We start from the raw sequence: 23,529 nt of genomic DNA on the forward strand, positions 1-23,529 counted from the left end.
AGGATCTAAGAGGATGTGATTGGGTATAATAAACAATTAGCTCAGCTTCTTACTCTTCACATCCAGTTTAGCAGTCAGGAATGAAAGAAAGGCTGCAGTTGTGTAGCACCTTTCACAACCACCTGATTTTACAGCTATTGAAGCACTTTTGAAGTTACAATGTAGGAAAATCTGAGGTTAAACACTATGATAAAAACAGAGAAGCTGAATGTTATTGAAATAGAGTCATAGAGTGATCAAGATGTACAGCACAGAAACAGACCTTCAGTCCAACCCGTGCATGCCGACCAGATATCCCAACCCAATCTAGTCCCACCTGCCAGCATCTGGCCCATATCCCTCCAAACCCTTCCTATTCATACATCCATCCAGATGCCTTTTAAATGTTGCTATTGTATCAGCCTCCACCACTTCCTCTTGGCAGCTCATTCCATACACGCACCACCCTCTGCGTGAAAATGTTGCCCCTTAGGTCCCTCTTATATCTTTCCTCTCTCACCCTAAACCTATGCCCTCTAGTTCTGGACTCCCCCACCCCAGGGGAAAGATCTTGTCTATTTATCCTAATCATGCCCCTTATGACTTTATAAATCTCTGTCAGGTCAGCCCTCAGAGTCCGACGCTTCAGGGAGAATAACCCAACTACTCAGCCTCTCCCTATAGCTCAAATTGTCCAACCCAGGCAACATCCTTGTAATTTTTTTCTGAGCCCTTTCAAGTTTCACAACATCCTTCCAATAGGAAGGAGACCAGAATTGCACACAATATTCCAATAGTGGCCCAATCAATGTCCTGTACAGCTGCAACATGACCTCCCAACTCCTGTACTCAATACTTTGACCAATAAAGGAAAGCATACCAAATGCCTTCTTCACTGTCCTATCTACCTGTGACTCTATTTTCAAAGAGCTATGAACCTGCACTCCAAGGTCTCTTTGCTCAGCAACACTCCCCAGGACCTTACCATTAAGTGTATAAGTCCTGCAAAGATTTGCTTTCCCAAAATGCAACACCTTACATTTATCGAAATTAAACTCCATCTGCCACTCCTCAGCCCATTGGCCCATCTGATCAAGATCCTGTTGTAATCTGAGGTAACCTTCTTCCCTGTCCACTACACCTCCAATTTTGGTGTTATCTGCAAACTTACTAACTATACCTCCTATGGTCACATCCAAATCATTTATATATATGACGAAAAGTAGTGGACCCAGCACTGATCCTTGTGGCACTCTACTGGTCACAGGCCTCCAGTCTGAGAAACAACCCTCCACCACCACCCTCTATCTTCTACCTTTGAGCCAGTTCTATATCCAAGTGGCTAGTTCTCCCTCTATTCCATGAGATCTAACCTTGCTTAGCAGTCTCCCATGGGGAACCTAGTCGAATGCCTTACTGAAGTCCATATAGATCACGTCCACCACTCTGCCCTCATCAATCCTCTTTGTTACTTCTTCAAAAAACTCAATTAAGTTCATGAGACATGATTTCCCCCACACAAAGCCATGTTGATTATCCTTAATCAATCCATGCCTTTCCAAATACATGTACATCCTGTCCCTCAGGATTCCCTTCAACAACTGCCCACCACTGACGTCAGGCTCACCAGTCTATAGTTCCCTGGCTTGTCCTTACCACCTTTCTTAAACAGTGGCACCATGTTAGCCAACTTCCAGTCTTCCGGCACCTCACCTGTAACTATCAATGATACAAATATCTCAGTAAGAGGCCCAGCAATCACTTCCCTAGCTTCCCACAGAGTTCTAGGATACACCTGATCAGGTCCTGGGGATTTATCCCCTTTTATGCATTTCAAGACATCCAGCACTTCCTCCTCTGTAAGATTGACATTTTTCAAGATGTCACCATCTATTCCCCTCTATTCTATATCTTCCATGTTCTTCTCCACAGTAAACACTGATGCAAAATATTTGTTTAGTATCTCCCCCATCTCCTGTGGCTCCATACAAAGGCTGCCTTACTGATCTTTGAGGGGCCCAATCTCTCCTTAGTTACCCTTTTGACAATAATGTATTTGTAACAACCCTTTGGATTCTCCTTGATTCTGTTTGCCAAAGTTATCTGATATCCCCTTTTTGCCCTCCTGATTTCCCTCTTAAGTATACTCCTACTGCCTTTATACTCATCGAGTGATTCACTCAATCTATCCTGTCTATACCTGACATATGCTTCCTTCTTTTTCTTACTAGATCCCAATTTCTCTCATCATCCAGCATTCCCTACACCTACCAGCCTTTCCTTTCACCCTGACAGGAATATACTCTCTCTGAACTCTCGATATCTCATTTTTAAGACTTCCCATTTACCAGCCATCCCTTTACCTGTGAATATCTGCCCCCAATCAGCTTTTGAAAGTTCTTGCCTAATACCGTCAAAATTAGCCTTCCTCCAATTTAGAACTTCAACTTTTAGATTGGATCCATCCTTTTCCATCACTATTTTAAAAATAATAGAATTATGGTCACTGGCCCCAAAGTGCTCCCTCAGTGACACCTCAGTCACCTGCCCTGCCTTATTTCCCAAGAGTAGGTTGGGTTTTGCACCTTCCCTAATAGGTGCTTGCTGGAAGTCTGCAGAAAGCTACAGAACAGAGGGATTTAAGACACCTCATTCATGAATCACTAAAAGCTTGTACCCAAGTTCAAATGGGAGAGCAAATGGAATTCAGGCCTTTATTTCAAAGAGAATAGAGTACCAAAATAAGGTGGTTTTGCTAAAACTGTACAAGGCTCTATTCAGAAGGCATTTGATAGGTTATCACATGTTTGGCTACTTAAGAGCCCAAGTTATTAGAGGTGCAATCTAGCATGAATAGAGGATTGGCTAATTAATGGAAGACAGAGAAAAGGGAGCATTTTCAGGATGGCAACCTGTAACTAGTGGAACACCACAGGGATCAGTGTTAGGGCCACAATTATTACAATACGTATTCATGACTTGGATGAGGGGAGTGAATGTACCACAATCAAGTTAAATGGAGAAAGACTCCAGAATAGAGGGATCCAATAGTTTTTGTTCAGGTATGGAGGGAACTGTCTAAGAGAAGTTGAGAACTTTGGGCCATTATTTGTTGGAATATAGAAGAATGAGGGGCAAACTTATTGAAGCACACAAGATGCTTATGGGCTGAACATGTTGATGTCGAGAAGTTGTTTCCCTTTTGGAGTCCAGGACCAGAAGGAATAATCTCAAAATAAAGGATTGGACATTTAAAAAATTAATAAGGAGGAATTTCTTCTCTCTGAGGGTAGTGGAATTATTCACCACAGAGGGTTATTGAGGCTGGGTCGTTAAGTATATGAAAGGTTGAGGTAGACATCATTCATTCGTAAGTGAATTGAGGGTTATGGGGAAAAGCAAATGAGGTTTATCAGATCAGCCATGATCCCATTGAGTAACAGAGCAGAGTTGATGGACTGAATGGTCTTCTTCACTCCTATGCCTTATGGTCTTAAACACGGCAACTAAAATGTGTGGGAAAATCCCACAAACAGCAATGAGACAATGGTCAGAGCATCTAGTTTGGTCACCTTGATTGAAGGATAAATGTTGGTCAGGACACTGGAAATACCATCCCTATTTTTCTTTGAAATAATGCTATCTTTTATCTCCAATTGAAAGGGTCGAAATGGCTTCAGTCTAATGTCTCATTCAAAAGGCAGCACTTCCAAAAGGTCAACACTCCCTCAGTACTGAATTGGAGTTTCTGATGTATAGTGAATGGGATTTGAACCTACAGAGCTTGGGCCACAGAGGCAGAGTGCTCCAAACTGAACTATGACTGACACAGCAATTGAAATATAACATAGTAGCCGTGGGGTCTGACCTCAGCAATACAATTCAATGGCACCCATAGACTACCACCTGCTCTCCAGAAGCCTTGACAAGCTAACGTGTCCAAGGGGCAGTAGGAGGTCTCCTGTCAGGGTCCTGGATGCATCAGGAATGTTAAAAAGGAAGAACCTTCTCATATCTTATCAGGGTGGAGAGTCCATTCTCAAGAGCTTTCAGCCAATCAGAGACCACTAATCCTACCAGGCTGCCCATGATTGGTCCAGTTCATTGAAGGGAAGGGGAAAGGTGATCTCCAGCCCATATATTCCACCTCTTGAACACATGCTGCATTGCACACACTCCTGCCCCCTGCCCTTGCCCTTGACCCCTGAACCCTGACACCTGCCCCCTACTCCTTATGCTGGACCTATTCTGGAAGTAATTGATGGGGACATTTAGAGGGAGAAAGTGAGGCCTGCAGGTGCTGGAGATTAGAGTCGAGAGTGTGGTGCTGGAAAAGCACAGCAGGTCAGGCAGCAACCGAGGGGCAAGAAAAATCAACGTTTTGGGCAAAAGCCCTTCTTCAGGAGCTTTAATCCATATCTAACCCCATGCTATCCATGTCCTGGGAATGTTTGGTGTGGGTAGTTTAGAGGAAGCTTTACCTTATTTCTAAGCCTGTGCTGTAACAGTCCTGGGAGTGTTTAATGGGAAGAGTGTAGAAGGAGATTTACTCTCTATCTAACCCTGTGATATATCTATCCTGTGAGTGCTAGATGTGGTCAGTGGAGAGGGAACTTATTGCTAATAACTTATTGTTGACTGTCTGGTAGGATTCAGTGAGATTCCTTAATTGAATTCCCAGGACAGATATCCTTCATTTCAAAGAGTGAAATATTCATAAAGTCTCAACAGGGCACCAAATAGGAAACGGATGAAGTCCCAAAATGTAGGGGTAATCTCAGCAAATGTGCTTTGCTGCTTGGTGTTTGGATAATTCTGAATCAACTGAATGGGAGTTACTGTGTTGTATAAGATAGCTTTCTAAACTGTGAAACAGAAAATCTCCCTCGTCAGCCTCCTACACAGTTTTGTTATCTAGGCCGTGGCTGCTTGTAGAGAAGCGACCACATCCTGTCAGTTAATTGGCTTCCTTGTGACTATAATAGTCATTGTTCCTGCTTCACCTGAGAAGGATAAACCATGGGCATCATGAAGCGTCTGGGTCACTTTGCCGCTTGGTTCCTCTGCCTTCTAGAGGTCCTGCACACACCAGGTAATTATTTCTGCTTTTTTCCCCTCTGGTCTCCTACAGCATTATATTACTATGCAGTCTAGATTAGAGTGGCGCTGGAAAAGCATAGCAGGTCAGGCAGCATCCGAGGAGTAGGAAAATTGACGTTTCGGGCAAAAGCCCTTCATCAGGACTGAACCCATTGATGTGCAAGAGAAGGATTTATATTTTGATTCATAATCTGTTTGATCACCCAGCTGACCAGTACTGGTATGGGCTATTGGCTTAGATCTTGGAACATCACCCACTAATGTTGACTTTTTGGTATTAAGTGTTAAATCAAGGAGGTTTTGGAAAACTTGCACAACATGTAAACTTTCAGCATCCAGTTCTCAGCGTTGCTCTATAATGGAAATGTAAGGATCATGGAATCACAAGGGTGGCAAGAGAAACAAGGGAGTACATGATGAATGGTAGGATCCTGGGAAGCACCAAGGATCAAAGGGACAGAATCCCCACAGTGTGGAAACAGGCCCTTTGGCCCAATAAGTCCACTTCAACCCTCCGGGCCGTTCCCCTACCCTATTATCCTACATTTATCCCTGATCAATGCACCTAACCTACACATCCCTGAACACTACGGGCAATTTTGCATGGCCAATTCACCTAACCTGCACATCTTTGGATTGTGGGAGGAAACCAGAGCACCCGGAGGAAACCCATACAGGTACGGGGAGAATGTGCAAACACCACACAGACAGTCGCCCAAGGCTGGAATCGAACCCGGTCCCTGGAGCTGTAAGGCAGTAGTGCTAACCACTGAGCCACCTTGATGTGCCTGTATGCCATTCCTTATGGTATCAAGGAGGCGATAAAATGAAAATCCTTTATTAGTCAAGGCATAGAGTTTAAGAGCAGGAAGATTATGCTGGAATTGTATAAAATGTTGGTTTGGCCACAGCTAGAGTATTATGTGTGGTTCTGGAATCCATGTTATAGGAGCCATGTGACTACACTAGAGAAGGTGCAGAGGTGATTTACTAGGATGTTGCCTGGGTTGGGGAGTTTCAGTTATGAAGAGAGATTGGAGAGAATGGGGTTGTTTTCCTGAGAGCAGAGGAGATTGAGAAGGGACATGATTGAGATGGATAAAATTATGAAGAGTATAGTTGGCGTAAACAGGAAGAAACTTTTCTCATAATAGAGGGATCAATGATCGGGGACATAGATATAAGGTAAGGGGCAGGAGGTTTAGAGGAGATGTGAGTCAAAACAGTTCACCCAGAGAGTGGTGGTAATCTGGAACTGTCTGCCTGTAAAGGTAGGAGAGGCAGAAACCCTCATAACATATCCGAAGGATACCAGCCTATGGACTGAGTGCTAGAAAATAGAATTAGAATAGTTAGGCAATTGTTTCTGACCGGCAGGGACGTGATGGGCTGAAGGGCCTTTTTCTGTGCCGTGGATCTCTATGAATGTATGACTTTATGACTCCAGCTATGAGGGCTTGAGATTCAGAGGAAAGGCTCATTTGGGCCTTTTCTCTCGCAGAGAGGATAGATGGGGAGTGTTGGGAAATTTTGAAAGACTTCCAGAGAGTGAATAGGGAATGGCTGCTTCCAATAGTTTGCAAGTTGTTAAGAAGGTTGAAACTAAACAATCCCAACAGGAATTGTGAGAAATAGTTTCACACAATGTTAAAAGGATTTAGAAGGCCTTATTACTATACTTTTGATAACTAAGAATCTAAGAGTATATGAGGAACTTGAGGTTAAAGCAGATAGCTTCAGGTGAAGAGTTAGCAACAGACAAAAAGACAGCTCACAGAGCCTCCAATGTTACAATAACAATGATTGATTATTTGGCCTCAGTACCCCTGGATTTAGCTTGTTCCTGACATAAGTGATCAAGTGATTCCTGCTCATGTGTCTGAATGGATCATGAGCTGAAAGTGGATTCAGGATTGTGAGAGTCTCCAATCTAGTTCCCATTAACATCCACTGGAAGCAAAAAGATTTGCATTTTTGTTGTGTCTATCACAAGTTCAGAATGTCACAGAGTGTTTCGAGTCAATAAAACAATTGGGAAATATAATCATTGTGAAAGTGTAGTCAGCACAGCAGCCAATGTATGAGATAACAAGACGCCGTGACAATAAATGAGATTACTAACCAGATCATCTGTTTTAGTGTTGTTAGCTGAGAGATAAATCCTGACCCCAGGAAGAATCCCCTGCTCTACATGCCTGGGCAGGCAGGAACATGGTCATCCAATTGTTGGCACCTCTGGCAGTGTGGCATGCCCCAAGTGCCACACATATTGAACTGAAAACTCTGGATGGGGCTGGGGTTTGGTGTGGTACTGGGAATGGAGGACAGCGAGATAGAATGTAGCTAACGTCTCTGAAACCAGGAGACTTGAATTGCACCCTCACCCATCTTTCAAAAAGAATGGCCTCAAATAACATTCATTGCGTGTTTAGGTCTGAAGAATTGTACTTTGTGCCATTCCTGGCCAATGATTGAAGTGGGAAATTTGATCTGATTGTTGCAACAAAGTGTCAGAAGAGGCTGACTGGGCATGCTCACTCAAAGAACAGGTACATGTAACAAATACCAAGAAAGCGCTGGAGAAACTCAGCAGGTCTGGCAGCATCTGTGGATAGAGAAACAGAGTTAACTGTTTCAAGTGCAGTCAGAATCCTTTTCGTACAAAGTCATCCTGCACTCAAAATTTTAACTCTGATTCTCTCTCCAAGGATGCTGCCAGATCTGCTGCGTTTCTGCAGCATTCTCCATGTTTGTCTCAGATTTCCAGCATTGACTGCATTTTTCTGTGATTGGAATAGGAATCTATGGGTTTCAGAGTGGTACCCTCCACTTTGACAGTCTCTCAGCACTGACAGATGTCACTGCCATACCCTGGAGTCCTGGGGACACAGTGCTGGCAGTGCCTTCCAGTACCTCATGCAGGTAGGCCTCAGTCTCAGTTTAGCTACATACGGTTTGTAGGCTGTATGCTGAAGAGAAAAAGCCAGGGCTGTTCTCCACCCAAGCAGCGTCTTGTGCCTGGCTCATAGACAGGGAGCAAGTGCAAGGAGCCCTGGAGGACTTTGACTCACCAGTGTCCTGGCCAAATGCAGAGTTCCTCCATAATTGGGATTTAGGTGCCTGAGCTTGAAAAGCCAGCATACACATCAAAATCCACAGCGCAAATCTTTTGCATGAGGTTTTAATCCCATATTTGGAAATCGAAAACCTGAAATTCGGTTACTTAAAGGGTGAATGTTTAGAGGCATTCTATTTCACAATTTCAGACATAACATTCTGTAAGGCAGAAGGGAAATGATCAAAGGCGCACAGATGGAGTTCTGATACAGATCAGTTCTGATCTAATTGAACAACAGAGCAACCAGAAAGATATGAGCACAAGTATTGTTTCACTGAAAAATATCTCAGAGAGAAAACAAAAACGTTGCATATTTTTCTATTTATTTGTTCATGGAATGTAGGTGCCACTGGCTCGGCCAGCATTTATTACCCCATCTCCAGTTGTCCTTGGAAACGTTGTTGTGAGCTGCATTCTTGAACCGCTGTTGTTTATGTGCTGTACATAGGCCGACAATGTCATTAGGAGCAATTCCAGGATCTTTATCCAATGACACTGAAAAAACCAACAATACATATGGAATGACACCATTTCCCCACTTCCCCACACTCTCCCGAAACACAATTCTGCCATTGTTTCTCAAAATCCTTTAATTGCCAGTCTTCCACCCCAATTCACTGTGCACTTCCAAGTACTCTGCAATCTCATTCTTAATAACAGACTCCAAAATCTTATGAATGACTGTAATCAGGTTAATAAGTGTATAACTTCCTGTCTTCTGCCTCCCTAATATCTTAGTCAAGGGGTGTCACGTTAGCCATTTTTCAGTCCTCTGAGACCCTCCCTGACTCGGAAAGATCGCCACCAATGCCTCTCCAATCTCCTCAACTAACTCCTTCAGAATTCTGTAGGGATAATTGTGGGAATTACAGACCAGTCCGTCTTAGGTCAGTGGTGGGCAAAGTATTGGAGAGGATTCTGAGAGACAGGACTAATGATTACTTGGAAAACCATAGTTTGATTAGAACATAGAACACAGAATATAGAACAGTACAACACAATACAGCCTTTCGGCCCTCGACATGGCTTTTCGAGAGGCAGGTCATACCACACAAGCCGAATTGAATTCTTTGAAGATGTGACAAGACACATTTAAGAAGGTAGAGCAGTGGATGTGGTGTATATGGATTTTAAGAAGGCTTTTGATAAGGTTCCCCATGGGAGGCTCATTCAGAAAGTAAAGAGGCATGGGATACAGGGAAACCTGTCTGTCTGAATATAGAATTGGCTGGCCCATAGAGGACTGAGGGTGGTGGTATATGTGTACAGTGTGGAGCTTGGTGACCAGTGGTGTTCCACAGGTATCAGTTCTGGGACCTATGCTCTTCGTGACCTTTATAAATGACTTGGATGAGGAAGTAGAAGGGTGGGTTAGTAGGTTTGCCGATGACACAAAGGTTGGTGGAGTTGTGGATAGTGTGGAGGGCTGTTGTAGGTTGCAACGGGACATTGACAGGATGAAGAGCTGGGCTGAGAAGTGGCAGATGGAGTTCAACCTGGAAAAGTGTGAAGTGATTCATTATGGAAGGTCGAATTTGAATGCAGAGTACAAGGTTAAAGGCAGGATTGTTGGCAGTGTAGAAGAACAGAGAGATTTTGGGGTCCTTGTCCATAGATCCCTCAAAGTTGCCACCCAGGTTGATAGGCATATCAAGAAGGCATATGGTGTGTTGGCTTTCATTAGCAGGGGGATTGAGTTTAAGAGCCATAAGGTTATGCTGCAGCTCTATAGATTCCTGGTGAGACAATACTTGGAATATTGTGTTCTGTTCTGGTTGCCTCATTATAGGAAAGATGTGGAAGCTTTAGAGAGGGTGCAGAGGAGATTTAGCAGGGTGGTGCGTAGACCAGAGGGCATGTCTTATGAAGAAATGTTGAGGGAGCCAGTACTTTTCTCATTAGAGCAAAGAAGGATGAGAGGTGACTTCATAAGTGGTGTACAAGATGTTGAGAGGCAGATGGAGTGGGTAGTCAGAAACTTTTTCCCAGGGCAGAAATATCAACAATGAGGGGGCACAATTTTAAGGTTTTTGGAGGAAGGTTTAAGGGAGATGTCAGAGATAGGTTCTGTACTCAAAGAGTGCTGTGTGTGTGGAATGCACTACCAGCAGTGGTAGTAGAGTCAGATACATTAGGGACATTTAAGCAACTCTTGGATAGGCTCATGGAAGTTAGTACGATGAAGGGTATGTAGGTTAGTCTGATCTTAGAGTAGGATAAAAGGCCAGTACAACATCGAGGGCCGAAAGGCTGTATTGTGTTGTACTGTTCTATATTCTGTGTTCTTTGTTCTTGTCCATCCGGTCTGGGTGATTTATTCGTGTACAGACCTTTCAGTTTCCCCAGCACCTTCTCCACTACACTCACCTCTGTCTCCTGACTCACTTGAAGGTCTGGTACGCTGCTGGTGTCTTCCACTGTGAAAATTGATGCAAAGTACCTATTCAGTTCTTCCGTCATTTCTTTCCTCCCCATTACTACTTCTCCAGCCTCATCTTCCAGTGGTCCAATGTCCACTTATATCTCTCTCTTCCCTTTTAGATATCTGAGAATAACTCTTGCAATCTTCTTTTATAATACTAGCTAGCTTACTCTTATATTTCATCTTCTCCCCCTTCATTGCTTCTTTAGTTATCCTCTACTAGCTTTCAAGGACTTCCCAATCTGCTGGCTTCCCATTAATCTTCACCAAATTGTATACTTTTTCTTTTGCTTTTATGCTGTTCATCACCTCCCTTGTCAGCCATGGTTGCCTTGTCCTCCCTTTAATATGTCTCATCTTCCTTGGGATGAATTTCTGCTGTACCTCCCAAATTACTCCACAAAATTCCTGCCATTGCTGCTCCACGGTTTTCCATACAAGGCTCCCTTTCCAATCGACTTGAGCTAGCACCTCCCCCATGACTTTTAGTCAATTGTCGTACTATTACATCCTATTGCAGCTCTTGTTCTCAAATTGCAAGATGAATTCTAACGTATTACGGTCACTGCCCCCTAGGTGTTCCTGCACCTCAAAGTCCCTAATCCAGTCTTCCTCATTACACATCACCAAATCCAGAATTGCCTGTTCCCTCAAGAGTTCTATCACAAGCTGCTCTGAGAAAAAGAACATCCTTGTGGACGTTCCATAGACAACTTTTCTTGGGATCGGCGACCAACCTGATATTCCCAGTCCACCTGCAGATTGAAATATTCAAGCTATAGGTTGTGACTGCCTGGAACACAGCATCAATGTAACTCTCCCACCCCCACATCCGCCACAGCTTCTGAAGTTCTGATCCCAGCTCATTAACTCTGAGCTGAGGTTCCTTGAGCTGCAGCCACTGATTGCAGATATGGCTGCTACATCATGCAAGAACAACACATCGCCTTTTCTCACATAGTTAATTAGCTTTTTCACGTATTGTTCAGAAAATATTATTTTCAGATAGTCCCCAATTTATTATACACTTTTCTGAACCTACTATTATTATTTAAGGCTAGTCCCTAATGTAAGTCCTTCATTAACCAATCAGTTGACAGCTTCTCTATGATGTCACTTAAAATAATTTAAAACAACGTGAACACCATAATGATCAAAATCCCTGGGTTGAGGTAGCGCTCCCTTTCCCTCACTCAGGTGAATCTGGACACCTTTTCTGTTACATAGGCCACACAATCCTTGGGTTTAAATGGTACTCCTTACCTCTGGCACTGCCCTTCCCCCACTCGTTTGTGACTCATGAATCCCATTTAGAATATATTTTGTTTCCTAGATTGACATGCATGTGGCTTTGTTTAAATGTCAACAATGGCACATAACTCAGGCACCAAAAATAGATCATCATCCAGATTAACAGTATGCTGGTGGTAGGTCCACACTCTGTCGTCACTCAGAGCTGTTGATCTGTATCTCAGTGGAACAAGCTGCAGTCCACTGACAAAGAATATAGGCTCATCTATGTCATTCACTCCCACACCTTGCACACACAAAGGTTGGCCTTTTGATTCAGCAGAGGACCTCTCCCTCTACAGTTGCTATAAATTATGGAACAACCCCAACATCATTCCTGTTGATTGTTTTAGCTCAGCGTTCACCTGCAGCCAGACAGGATGCTCGAAGGAAAGCCCAGTAAAACTTGTGAATGCTGGACACTGGTCTAACTTGTTTTGTATACCTCAGAACAGCGCTCCAGTATGATATGACCAGTACACTAATTTGCAGGCGTTCTTGTTTTATTTACTGGTTTTTCCCTCTGGGACGTGACTAGAGTAATGGAGAATAATGAGGGCCAGTGGCCTGAATTTAGTGCCTGAGTTGATGAGGGCAGTGGATTGTTGGAAATCAGAGGTCAGTAAGTTACAACTTGCTTCTTGCAATATAAGACTGGGGCAAATTTTCATCCTCCTCACACAATTCACAGTGCAGAAACAGGCTGTTCAGCCCAACTGATCTGTCCCAGTGTTTATACTCCAGATGCACCACGTCCCACTTGAATGCACTCTTATCCCCCCGCCCCTGTATCTGTCTATATACTTCTAAACCAAGCATGCAGCAAGTGTCCCAACTTCTCCCGCTGCTATCCCTTATACACACCAGTAGTGTCAGTGCCCACTCTACCTGCTCCTGGTCATGGCTCCTGCCATGTTCAGTTCTGTCATAGGGCCATATCTGTTCTGTCAGTATGAAATGACAGCCCTGGGTGTTTCACTGTGGATTACAAAATCTAATTCTGTGCCTGGACAAACTTGCTTCTAATCATAATCAGGTTCTAACCTGACCACAGCCAAACGAGCTGCCTGACTTCATGGTTTGTTCTCTTCTCATGCTTTATCTTGCGGTTCAAACTCTGTGGCTTTGTTGTGTGTGGCTAACTAGCAGTCATTACCTGTAGAAAACCACGCAGGAATCTCGACTGACCAGCATATGGTTAAGAAACAGCCCTTTCAGAACTGGCTGTCTATTTCTATTTATCCACTTTCCCCTTTCAGTATAAATCAGTCAAATCTAACCAACAGTCTCTCCCTAATCTGTTGCTTTCCTTGTCTCCTTTTATCAGATTGATACTCGGCACTCGCTCCTTCCTCTCTGATCTCTGAATTCCCCATCCTCCCTGGATTGATAACAAGGGCCATTAAATCCCTCTGCTCAAACACATTTTTTCTAAGGACTTCAACTCAGGCAAACCCTCACGTTCTCCTGATCCCATTCGTTCATGTGAAGAACGCTGTGTTTGACGAAAAGCCCTTGCTCATTGTCTGCTAATGCTTCACCTGAGCCAATGTTCTTGGCAGTTATTTTAAAATATTGTTAGTTTACCATTTCCCTCTACACCCTGGGTGTGGGTAAAGAACAGTTCCGGAATCTACCTCAGGCAGTTGTTATTTTGAACTGCATGCCTCCAACTTGTTAAATGAGCTAACCGCTACAAATCAGTAACTTGAAATAAAAACCTGACAGGGAGAAGGTGAGGACTGCAGATGCTGGGGATCAGAGCTGATTTACCTGCAATCTTCTTCCTGACCTCTCCGCCCCCACCCCCTCTCCGGCCTATCACCCTCACCTTAACCTCCTTCCACCTATCGCAATTCCAACACCCCCCCCAAGTCCCTCCTCCCTACCTTTTATCTTAGCCTGCTTGGCAAACCCTCCTCATTCCTGAAGAAGGGCTTATGCCCGAAACGTTGATTCTCCTGCTGCGCTTTTTCAGCAACATATTTTTCAGATAAAAACCTGACAGTCCACTCATCACTTGCCAACAATTTATATCATCACATAGAATCCCTACAGTGTGGAAACAGGCTCTACAAGTCCACACTAAGTCTCTGAAGGGTAACCCACCCCACTACTCTACATTTCCCCTGACTAATGCACCTAACATATACATCCCTGAACACTATGGGCAATTTAGCATGGTTAATTTGCCGAACCTGCACATTCTTTGGACTGTGGGAGGAAACCAGAGCACCCAGAGGAAACCCATGCAGACACGGGGAGAATGTGCAAACTCCACACAGTCACTTAAGGCTGGAACGGAACCTGGGCCCCTGGCACTTTGAAGCAGCAGTGCTAACTACTCAGCCACTGTGCCACCCATATCAAATGCATGTTGACCACTTGTATGTGGATCCTCCTCTGTTCTTTTGCTATAATTTGAAGTTCACTGCTACTTCGGGGGTTGTCGTACAGTTTTGATCCTCTATCCAATTATTTTATGACCCTAACAAAATCATCAGATTATGTTATGATCTGGTTAGGAGCCAGGAGCCTTTATTTTTAAAGTAAAATGAAGGTAAGATCCAGGGGACTTACAAAAAGGAAAAAGCCGCAAGTTTTACAGATCTCAGAAGTCAAGATTTTACTACACAATTTAGGACAGTAATACAACGTACAACACATATCTTAGATTAGATTACTTACAGTGTGGAAACAGGCCCTTCGGCCCAAAAAGTCCACACTGACCCTCTAAAGAGCAATCCACTCATACCCCTACATTTACCCATTCACCTATCACTACGGGCAATTTAGCATGGCCAATTCACCTAGCCTGTGGGAGGAAACTGGAGCACCCAGAGGAAACCCACACAGATACGGGGAGAATGTGCAAACTCCACACAGACAGTTGCCTGAGGCAGGAATTGAACCCGTGTCTTTGGCGCTGTGAGGCAGCAGTGCTAACCACTGTGCCACCGTGTCACCCATATGTGACTTATTTCTAGCACCAGAATTGACAAATGGTAACCATAGGTAATTGACTATGATTGAACAACCCATCATTCACATCAAATAACAAATGTTAGATTCATAGAGTCATAGAGATGTACAGCACGGAAAGAGACCCTTCAGTCCAACATGTCCATGCCGACCAGATATCCCAACCCAATCCAGTCCCACCTGCCAGCACCCGGCCCATATCACTCCAAACCCTTCCTATTCATATACCCATCCAAATGCCTCTTAAATGTTGCAATTGTACCAGCTTCCACCACTTCCTCTGGCAGCTCATTCCGTACACGTACCACCCTCTGCGTGAAAAGGTTGACCTTTAGGTCTCTTTTATATCTTTCCCCTCTCACCCTAAACCTGGGCTCCCCAACCCTAGGGAAAAGACTTTGCCTATTTACCCTATCCATGCCCCTCATAATTTTGTAAACCTCTATAAGATCACCCCTCAGCCTCTGATGCTCCAGGGAAAACAGCCCCCGCCTGTTCAGCCTCTCCCTATAGCTCAAACCCTCCAACCCTGACAACATCCTTGTAAATCTTTTCTGAACCCTTTCAAGTTTCAAAAACATCTTTCCGATAGGAAGGAGACCAGAATTGCATGCAATATTCCAACAGTGGCCTTATCGAGTCAAATCCCATGGCTTTCTCAGTAACTCCCTCCGGATGTTAACGATATAATGGGTCACCAAATCTTCTTAATATTTATGAAGGATTATAGTTCTACACATTCTCTCAGGAGACAGGCCATCATGGACTGCCTCAGCAACTGCTCCTGTTATGGTCGATCACATACTGTCCAGTCCTGGGTTCACACTCCCCGAGGCTCTGAAACAATTCTCCAGTGCTTATTTGCCAGCACAACTCCAACTTTTCACTGACAGCTAACTTCGCCAATCTAAACCTGTCTCTGGGTATTTCTGCTCTGCTCTTGCTCAATGTATGATCCCGTCTCATCCTCACAGCTGCACTGACGTATTAACGCTTGTGGGCTTCTTCTGAGCTCCCCATGGTTTCCCCCAATATGTCGTCCCATTTCAGATCCCAGGAGTCCAACTCTTGGCTACCTTTTAGTTCCTAGTCCCTATGTTTGTTCAAGTAGCACTGGACCACCCAAATGTTTAGACTTTTTCTCCGTTAAACAGTTAAAATTCATTCATCCTAACATGGGGCCTGCCCCTATCTCCGTCTCTCTTTACAACTGTCTGTGACCTCAGAACTGATTCTCAGTGGCCCTTGTATGGTCCTAAGTGACCTATTGAAATCCTTACAATAAGACCCATCAGTTCTGCAGGGCAGTATTGAACACTGCCTACCCCCTACTCCAGAACTGAAGTTGCTCTGCATGTTACATTTCACAGAGATTCCTTGGTCCACCTGGATATGCAGAACACAAATTTTATCATACCACCTTGTTTTTAATTATCCTGCTAATGACTACAGATTTGCTAAATCATTAGAATTACAAATAAAAATTGTCTGTAATGATGTTTACTTCCTTTGATGGGCCATATTAGTTTGATGATAAGTGATTGAATTCTCAATTGCCAACTTCCTCTACCTCTCTCACACACTTTGCAGGCCCTCCTCCCAACTCTTCCACCCTCCTTCACTCACAGCAGCCCTATTCCCATCTCCCTCCACCCCTCACCCACTCAGCAGTTCCTCTTCCCACTCCTTCCATCTCGTGTATCTTTTGGAGATGGCTCCACCTGATGCCCTCAACCAACTACCAGTGGAAACTTTCCTTCGATAACAATTTCCAAACCCATGACAACATCTTTCCACTTCCATCTGGAAGGACAGATACATGGGAACACCATCACCTGCATGTTCCTGTCCGAGCCACTCACCATCCTCATTTGGAAAATATTGCCATTCCTTCAGTGTCACAGGGTCAGAATACTGGAACTCCCTCAAGGCCATTGTGGGTCTTCCTACAACACACAGACTGCAGTACTTCAAGAAGGCAGCTCACCACCACCTTCTCAAGAGCAACTAGGGATAGGAAGTAATTGCTTGCTCAGTCAACAACGCATATGGCCCATGAAAGAATAAAGGAGAATTCTTACATTTCGACAGTTGAAGCCACAGGTTAAATGATACTGTTTGACCCACTGTTCAGTAGTTATTTGTTTCTGCTTAAGATTAAGTTGTATTCCTTTGTCTTTCCCCCTCTCTGCCTCAGCTCTCGCGCTTCAAGTTCTTCAGCCTAGACGAATTCTGGCAGACAGCCACAATGTCACTCTCGAGTGTGCGTACAACACCACTGGAGATGGACCTTTTGAGCAGTTTGGCATCACCATTTATAAAGGAGAACCCAAGGATGACACTGAGGTCTGTGCTATGTCCTTCAATAACAGTGCAAATCATTTCAAGACGGCAACTGCTCCAAACTGTCAGGCACAAATCCAGAACGGCAGTGTCTCAGTAACACTCAGTGGGCTGAACACATCCCAGAGTGACTTGTACATTTGCCACATGGCGAAAATACATCCGCCTCCCTACATCGAGGGCAAAGGAAATGGGACTTGTATTTTCATCGCTCCAGAGATGCCTGGTGAGTGCAGACATCTGAAATAAAAACAAAATAACTCTCCACGCACTTGGGCAACAACTCTGGATTGAGAAAGACACACAGTTAGCATTTAAGTCTCACAGTCTTTTATGCAGTAGAGGCATTTACAGAGAATAGGTTTTTAACTGGGGAAGATCTAAAGCAACAGACAGGAATGAATAGTGAGATTCTATGAAGGGCTTTTGCCCGAAACGTCGATTTCGCTGCTTCTCGGATGCTGCCTGAACTGCTGTGCTCTTCCAGCACCACTAATCCAGAATCTGGTTTCCAGTATCTGCAGTCATTGTTTTTACCTCCTAGATTCTAAAGGATACTCAGGCTTGTTCCCTGCATCAATAGAACCAACAAGGAGGAATCTCAATTTTTACTTTCTTCATCCATTGGATATGGGCATCTGCTGCCCATATCTAATTGCCCTTGAACTGTGTGTCTCACTCAGGGGTTGGTCAGACCGGCAGATTTCCTTCCCTAAAGGATGTTAGTGAACCATTCACTTTTCCACTTGACAATTGTTTCATGGTTGTCATCATTGAGACTAGCTTTTTATTCCAGATATTATCAATTAAATTTAAATTCTTCCCGTTGTCCTGATAAGATATGAATGTGCATCCCTAAAACATGACCCTTACACCATAAGACCATAAGATACAGGGACAGCAGTAAGCCATTCAGCCCCTCAAGCTTGCTCCACCATTCAATAACATGATGGCTGATCTGACGTTCCTCACATCCATTTTCCTGCCTTTTCCCCATAACCCTTGATTTCCCTACGGATTGAAAATCTATCTATCTCAGCCTTAAATATAACCAAGGAGTCTGCTCTCTGTGGCAAGGAGTTCCAAAGATTCTCAACTCTCTGAGAGAAGAAATTCCTCCTCATCTCAGTCTTTAATTGGGTCCCCCTTTATTCTGAGACTAAGACTTCTGGTTCTAGACTCTCCCATGAGGGGAAACAGCCTCTCAGCAATTACCCTGTCAAACCCTTAAGAATGCTATATGCTTCAATGAGATCAAATAAATCATTTTCTAAATTCCAATGAGTACAGTCCCAACCTGCTCAACCTTTGCTCATAAGACCATCCCTCCATACCAGGGATCATCCCAGTGAAGCTTCTCTGAACTGCCCCCAATGAAACAATATCTTTCTATTACATTATATTTAGTAAAATGAGTACTGAGTTGGGTTTAATGAGTGGCTCTATTGGAATAGGTACATTTATTTCCTAGCAATCATGAGGTCAGACTGGCCAGGAGTGCTGAGAGCAGTTTGGGCATCAGACCTCAGGGTGAATAATGATGTTCTTGGAGGAAGTACAGTGTAGATTTAACTGAATAATGTCTGAATTCCAAGGGACAAGGTTGAAGGAGAGACTAAACAAGCCAGGTTGCATTCTCTGGAAGTTATGAAGTGGAAATGTAAAAGACACTGAGGTGGACAGACAGGGAGAATCCATTTAGATTGACAAATGTATGGCTAGTGACCATCATCTAAAAATTTGACTTTTCAGGAATGAAGTTAGAAATTTGGAACTTTCTACATCAAATAGTAATTGATGCTGGAAAGTTGGTTAATTTTCTCACTAAAATTGATAGTTCTCTGATAGGTAAAGGTACATAAAGATTTAGGCTCCAATCAATTGTGATCCTATTGAAAGGGAGAACTGGTTCCAGGATCTAATCTCATCCCTGTTCCTACATTATGGGGTGGATTAAATGACCAAAGTGCTTTTCAGTCCTTTATGATTGTATTGGTCATCGCTGCATTCTTCATGTTCTCCAGTATTTTCATTTCCTGCATACACTGGGTAAGTATCACAAAGGTTTGGAAATGGAAACGCTAAAATTGACTTCATTGAGTGTCATCTATAGTTTGCCAATGGCTTACTGGGTGCCAATACAATCTATCAATACCAAGTGTCTCATAGGAAAGTTTATAGAGTGCATTGAAAACAAATTGTCAAATACTAATTACTTTATAGAGTGCAATAAAAAGGAGGCAGTGATAACAGACATCAGTCATAACAGACATCAGTCATGACAACTTAACATGACGCAAATATGGAAAGGGAGAATTCAGCACAAACTGCTTCTGAAATGCTTTCCATTTGGAAGAATTATCAATGCTGCCAGTGACAGAAAGGAAGAGAGAGTCAGAAATGGAGATTCAAAACTGTGAAAATACAGTGGAGGTAACAAGGGCAGAGAGGGAGACTCGATTAGTTCTTGGGATGTTAGTGCGACTTAAGAGCAACACTGAGAGCAGTTCTCTCAGTGGCTGGTGAGCTCCCTGTTGACTTGCTGCAGACCTTGGAGTATAGGATCACCCATAGCGTTGACAAGGCATTTGACCCAGCGATAGTGAAGGATGGCAAACATAGTTCCAAGTCAGGATAGTGAGTAGTATGGAAAGAGAAAAAGACAGAGCCTATGAAAGGAAATGACAACACACACGGACTGAATCAGAGAGGGTAAAATATGGAAAAAAGGTAAGAAGAGAGGGAGGGACAGTGAGAGAGAAGACAAGAGAGATGACACAAGGTGAGAGAAAGAGGAAAAACCAAACTATTCCTGCGCAATCTGCATCTGTCAGAATTGGGGTGCTGGTGGTTTAATGTTTAAAGGTGCTCTCTGCCTCACTGACCAGTTCTGCCGTCAAGACAGAAAACTGTGATAACATTGTTCTGTGTGTTTCAGAGGCAAAGCCATGTCCAGAATTCACTCAGTCCTTTATGATTGTATTGGTCATCGCTGCATTCTTCATGTTCTCCAGTATTTTCATTTCCTGCATACACTGGGTAAGTATCACAAAGGTTTGGAAATGGAAACGCTAAAATTGACTTCATTGAGTGTCATCTATAGTTTGCCAATGGCTTACTGGGTGCCAATACAATCTATCAATACCAAGTGTCTCATAGGAAAGTTTAAACAAGGCCAGAGGACAGATTGCTGGCTACAGGATTGTGAGATCATGCTTACAGACCAAGGTATTGGTTAATGAGTGTACAGGACAAACAAACCTAGGATATCGAGTAACAAGTGCAGGTTACCAAACATTGAAAACAAATTGTCAAATACTAATTACTGAGCGCAGGTGACTGAACACAGTGTACACATTATGAAAGAGTCAGGTCAGGTTATTGTGTACACACTAACCCCCAAGTCTACCTAATCACTCCCTCCCTCAGGCCTACCTTCCCACTTCCTCCCTCCTCACCTCCTGCCCTACAACTGGAAACACCCTCTTCTAACCCTACTGAGCTCCTTAACCTATCCCTCACTCTATCTTCTACCTACCCAGATTAAAAGGAGTGAGACAGAAACAGGGAGAGACAGACTAACAGACAGGTCGACAAAGAATTGGATAAAGGGAGATAACAAGAGAGGAGGAAAGAAAGATTTATAGGGACAGAGAGAGAGAGGCGGACAGGTAGAGGGACAGACAGAGATGGAGAGAAAGAGACCAAGAGCCAGAGAGAAAGAAAGACTCAGAGTGATACTTCAAAACCTCCAAATAACTCAGACCTATTCCTTGCAAAACCTGGTGTTGAGGAAGTCAGTAAATTATAGAGACCACGAAGAACTACTACCCCAAGACAAAAGGAGCTGTAGTGGAAGATCCTGCCCCCTCCATCAACCCTAGCCCAACACCAAACACGGCCATTGAGTCAATCCACAGGGAATTCCCTATCAAGCACCATGTGCAGTCACCTCAAACAAAGTACACAGCAGTGGAAACCCATTCAGCTGGAGATGAAAGTAACACCTGGTCAAGCGGTCAATGGCCAGCTCCCGCTTCACAATCTCACCTTTCACACTCACATGCACCCCTACTTTTCTCCAGCCCTCTTCCTCTCTTCCTCCCCCTTGCTGTTCCTTGTGCTCTGCTCCTCCTGTCTGTCTCTCCGTTGTGTTTTGTCATGTTAATGTGTTTCTCTGCTCTGTGTTCAATTTCCCCCTCCACAGCCTCTTGGTACCACCGCTTGTATTCTCAGGATGAAGGAGGCAGTTGACATGAAATGTGAACTGATTCACAATTTTGACGAGCCTGCTACTGCTACATGGACTGGCCAGCGCTGGGAGACAGGCCCAAGGCAAGGCAAGTACATCCAAGCTGGACTCTACCACTCTCACAAGCCTCTGTGCCACCTTCCCTGCATCCCTCTTCAAAATATATTTTCAAGATGCTGTTGGCAAGTTTGGCGTCAATTCCTACTCACCCTTCTGAAGGGTGGGCTTATGCTCCTTGACCAATTGGTAACAGAGTGAGTCACTGGACGACTTTACAAAGTAGTTACAAATCAATGATATTAGTGTAGGACTGGAGACCAGCTACTCATGGTAGGTTACCTTCCTCCAATGACAGTCATGAGGCAGTCAGGCTTTTAATGACAATCTGTCTGCATCATGGTCGCTCACACTAGTTTTAATTTCCAGAACATTTACTTGCTGAATTTAACTTCCCAATTAGCCACAGAGGGGAAGGCATGTCCACCTTACCTATTCAGTAATATGACCCACAATACCACCATGCCCTTTATACTCCTTTCTCAAGCTTGTTGCTTTCTCTGCAGCATTGTTTCTGCTGTAGCTTACGTCTTGTGTCCACGCTTTTCTTTGCCAGTCATCCCACCACTCACCCCTCCCCCAGCACACTGACACTATCCCATAATGGATAGTGGATGACTCTAATCACCTCCCCTCGGCTCATGTCAACAAGAGGTGTTCAGGACAGCTGATTTTCCTTTGTGCCGATGTACACCATGAGAAGGATTTCTAACTCACCTTTCAAACTGATTTTCTCCTGTCCACCGTCCATGATTGAACACCCTCCAACCCATTTACAGCTAGTTCACAAATCCCTTTCCCCTTACACAGGTTCCTCCTTCCAGTTTGGAGGCACATTGATTCTGTTTAACGATGGAAGAGAATTTGGTTCATTACCAGTTGACTGATGGGTTTCCAGAATTCCCCTGAGTTGGGAAGATTTGGTGTGATCTAATTAGTGTTTAAAAGACGAGCAGGATATGGACTGGCAAATACAGAGGAGCTGCTTCCTCTGTTAGAGAAGGTACAGAAAGGAATGTCAGCTTGGAACAAGAATTGGGTCATTTGTGAGAGGAATCAGAAACACCTTTTCTAATAGGCAGCATGGTGGCTCAATGGTTAACATTGCTGCCTCTCAGTACTAAGGACCCAGATTTGATTCCGCCCTCGAGCAACTGTCTGTGTGGAGTTTGCACATTCTTCCCATGTCTATGTGAGTTTGCTCTGGTTTCCTCCCACAGTCCAAAGGTGGTTTGGCCATGCTAAATTGCCCATAGTGTCCAAGGATGTGCGGGCTAGCGGTGTTAGCCTTGGGAAATGCAGGGTTATAGAGAGAAGACGTACAGGTGTGTCTGGGTGGGATGCTCTTCAGAGGGTTGGTATGGGCTGAACAGTCTGCTTCCACACTGTTGGGACTGTAATGAAGGATGGTGGGTCTGTGGAGCTGGGCCATTTGGGCAGTCAAGAATGAGATTGACCAATTGTGTTGGTTAAAGGATATCAATAAACAAAGGGCAAAAGGAGGAGAATAAAACTGAGGTGCACATCAGCTGTGACCTAACATAATAGTGAAGCAGCCCATGGGGCAGAATGGCCACATCCCATTCTAATTCCCTGCATGTTTGGATGAATGGTATCATTCCCTTCTAGAACCAGCAGAAAGATAACAGTGGCTTATTACCATATCAGGTGAAAACCTCATAATTTTGATATACATTTTCAATTGACAGTCCTTAACCCAACATGTCAGGAAGTATGAGTCTGCTATTGGGGCTGAAGGATGACCCTGAGTAATATTGCCATCGTTGCGTCAATCTGAGCCACTTGGATTTACAAAGTCTTTCTCTATCTGTTCCTTTCTTGTTCAGAAGTTGCTAAAGAACCGAGAAGAACAGAATAATGAATACGTGAACATGGAACCTCCTAAACACAGCTCTGGAAGAAGACGAGGGAACCACGTGGGCTACCGCACGTAACACAATGTCATGTATCAAACTCACCGAGCGG

The 23,529-nt window shown here is 43.9% G+C and overlaps 1 protein-coding gene across 2 annotated transcripts; it reads left to right on the forward strand.

Annotated features, from left to right (window-relative positions):
• Positions 1-4,963: 4,963 nt before the first annotated feature.
• Positions 4,964-23,529, forward strand: LOC122551447 (cytotoxic T-lymphocyte protein 4-like). 2 transcript variants are annotated; one of them, XM_043693372.1, is made up of 5 exons: positions 4,964-5,071; positions 17,089-17,460; positions 20,173-20,273; positions 21,442-21,574; positions 23,391-23,529. In XM_043693372.1, the coding sequence occupies exons 1-5, from the start codon at positions 4,999-5,001 to the stop codon at positions 23,420-23,422; spliced, it is 711 nt and encodes a 236-aa protein (XP_043549307.1). In that variant the 5' UTR covers positions 4,964-4,998; the 3' UTR covers positions 23,423-23,529. The 2 variants fall into 2 exon arrangements, with proteins under 2 accessions (XP_043549307.1, XP_043549308.1); XM_043693373.1 differs by lacking the exon at positions 21,442-21,574.

The sequence above is a fragment of the Chiloscyllium plagiosum genome, chromosome 7 (assembly GCF_004010195.1).
Source record: "Chiloscyllium plagiosum isolate BGI_BamShark_2017 chromosome 7, ASM401019v2, whole genome shotgun sequence".
NCBI classification, from domain to species: domain Eukaryota; kingdom Metazoa; phylum Chordata; class Chondrichthyes; order Orectolobiformes; family Hemiscylliidae; genus Chiloscyllium; species Chiloscyllium plagiosum.

Bases quoted from the DNA above. Each gene is read 5' to 3' on its own strand.
- LOC122551447 (XM_043693372.1), top strand. From the start codon at position 4,999: ATGGGCATCATGAAGCGTCTGGGTCACTTTGCCGCTTGGTTCCTCTGC. The intron at 5,072-17,088 runs GTAATTATTTCT...TCTCTGCCTCAG, and splicing joins AGAGGTCCTGCACACACCAG to CTCTCGCGCTTCAAGTTCTT. The intron at 17,461-20,172 runs GTGAGTGCAGAC...TGTGTGTTTCAG, and splicing joins CATCGCTCCAGAGATGCCTG to AGGCAAAGCCATGTCCAGAA.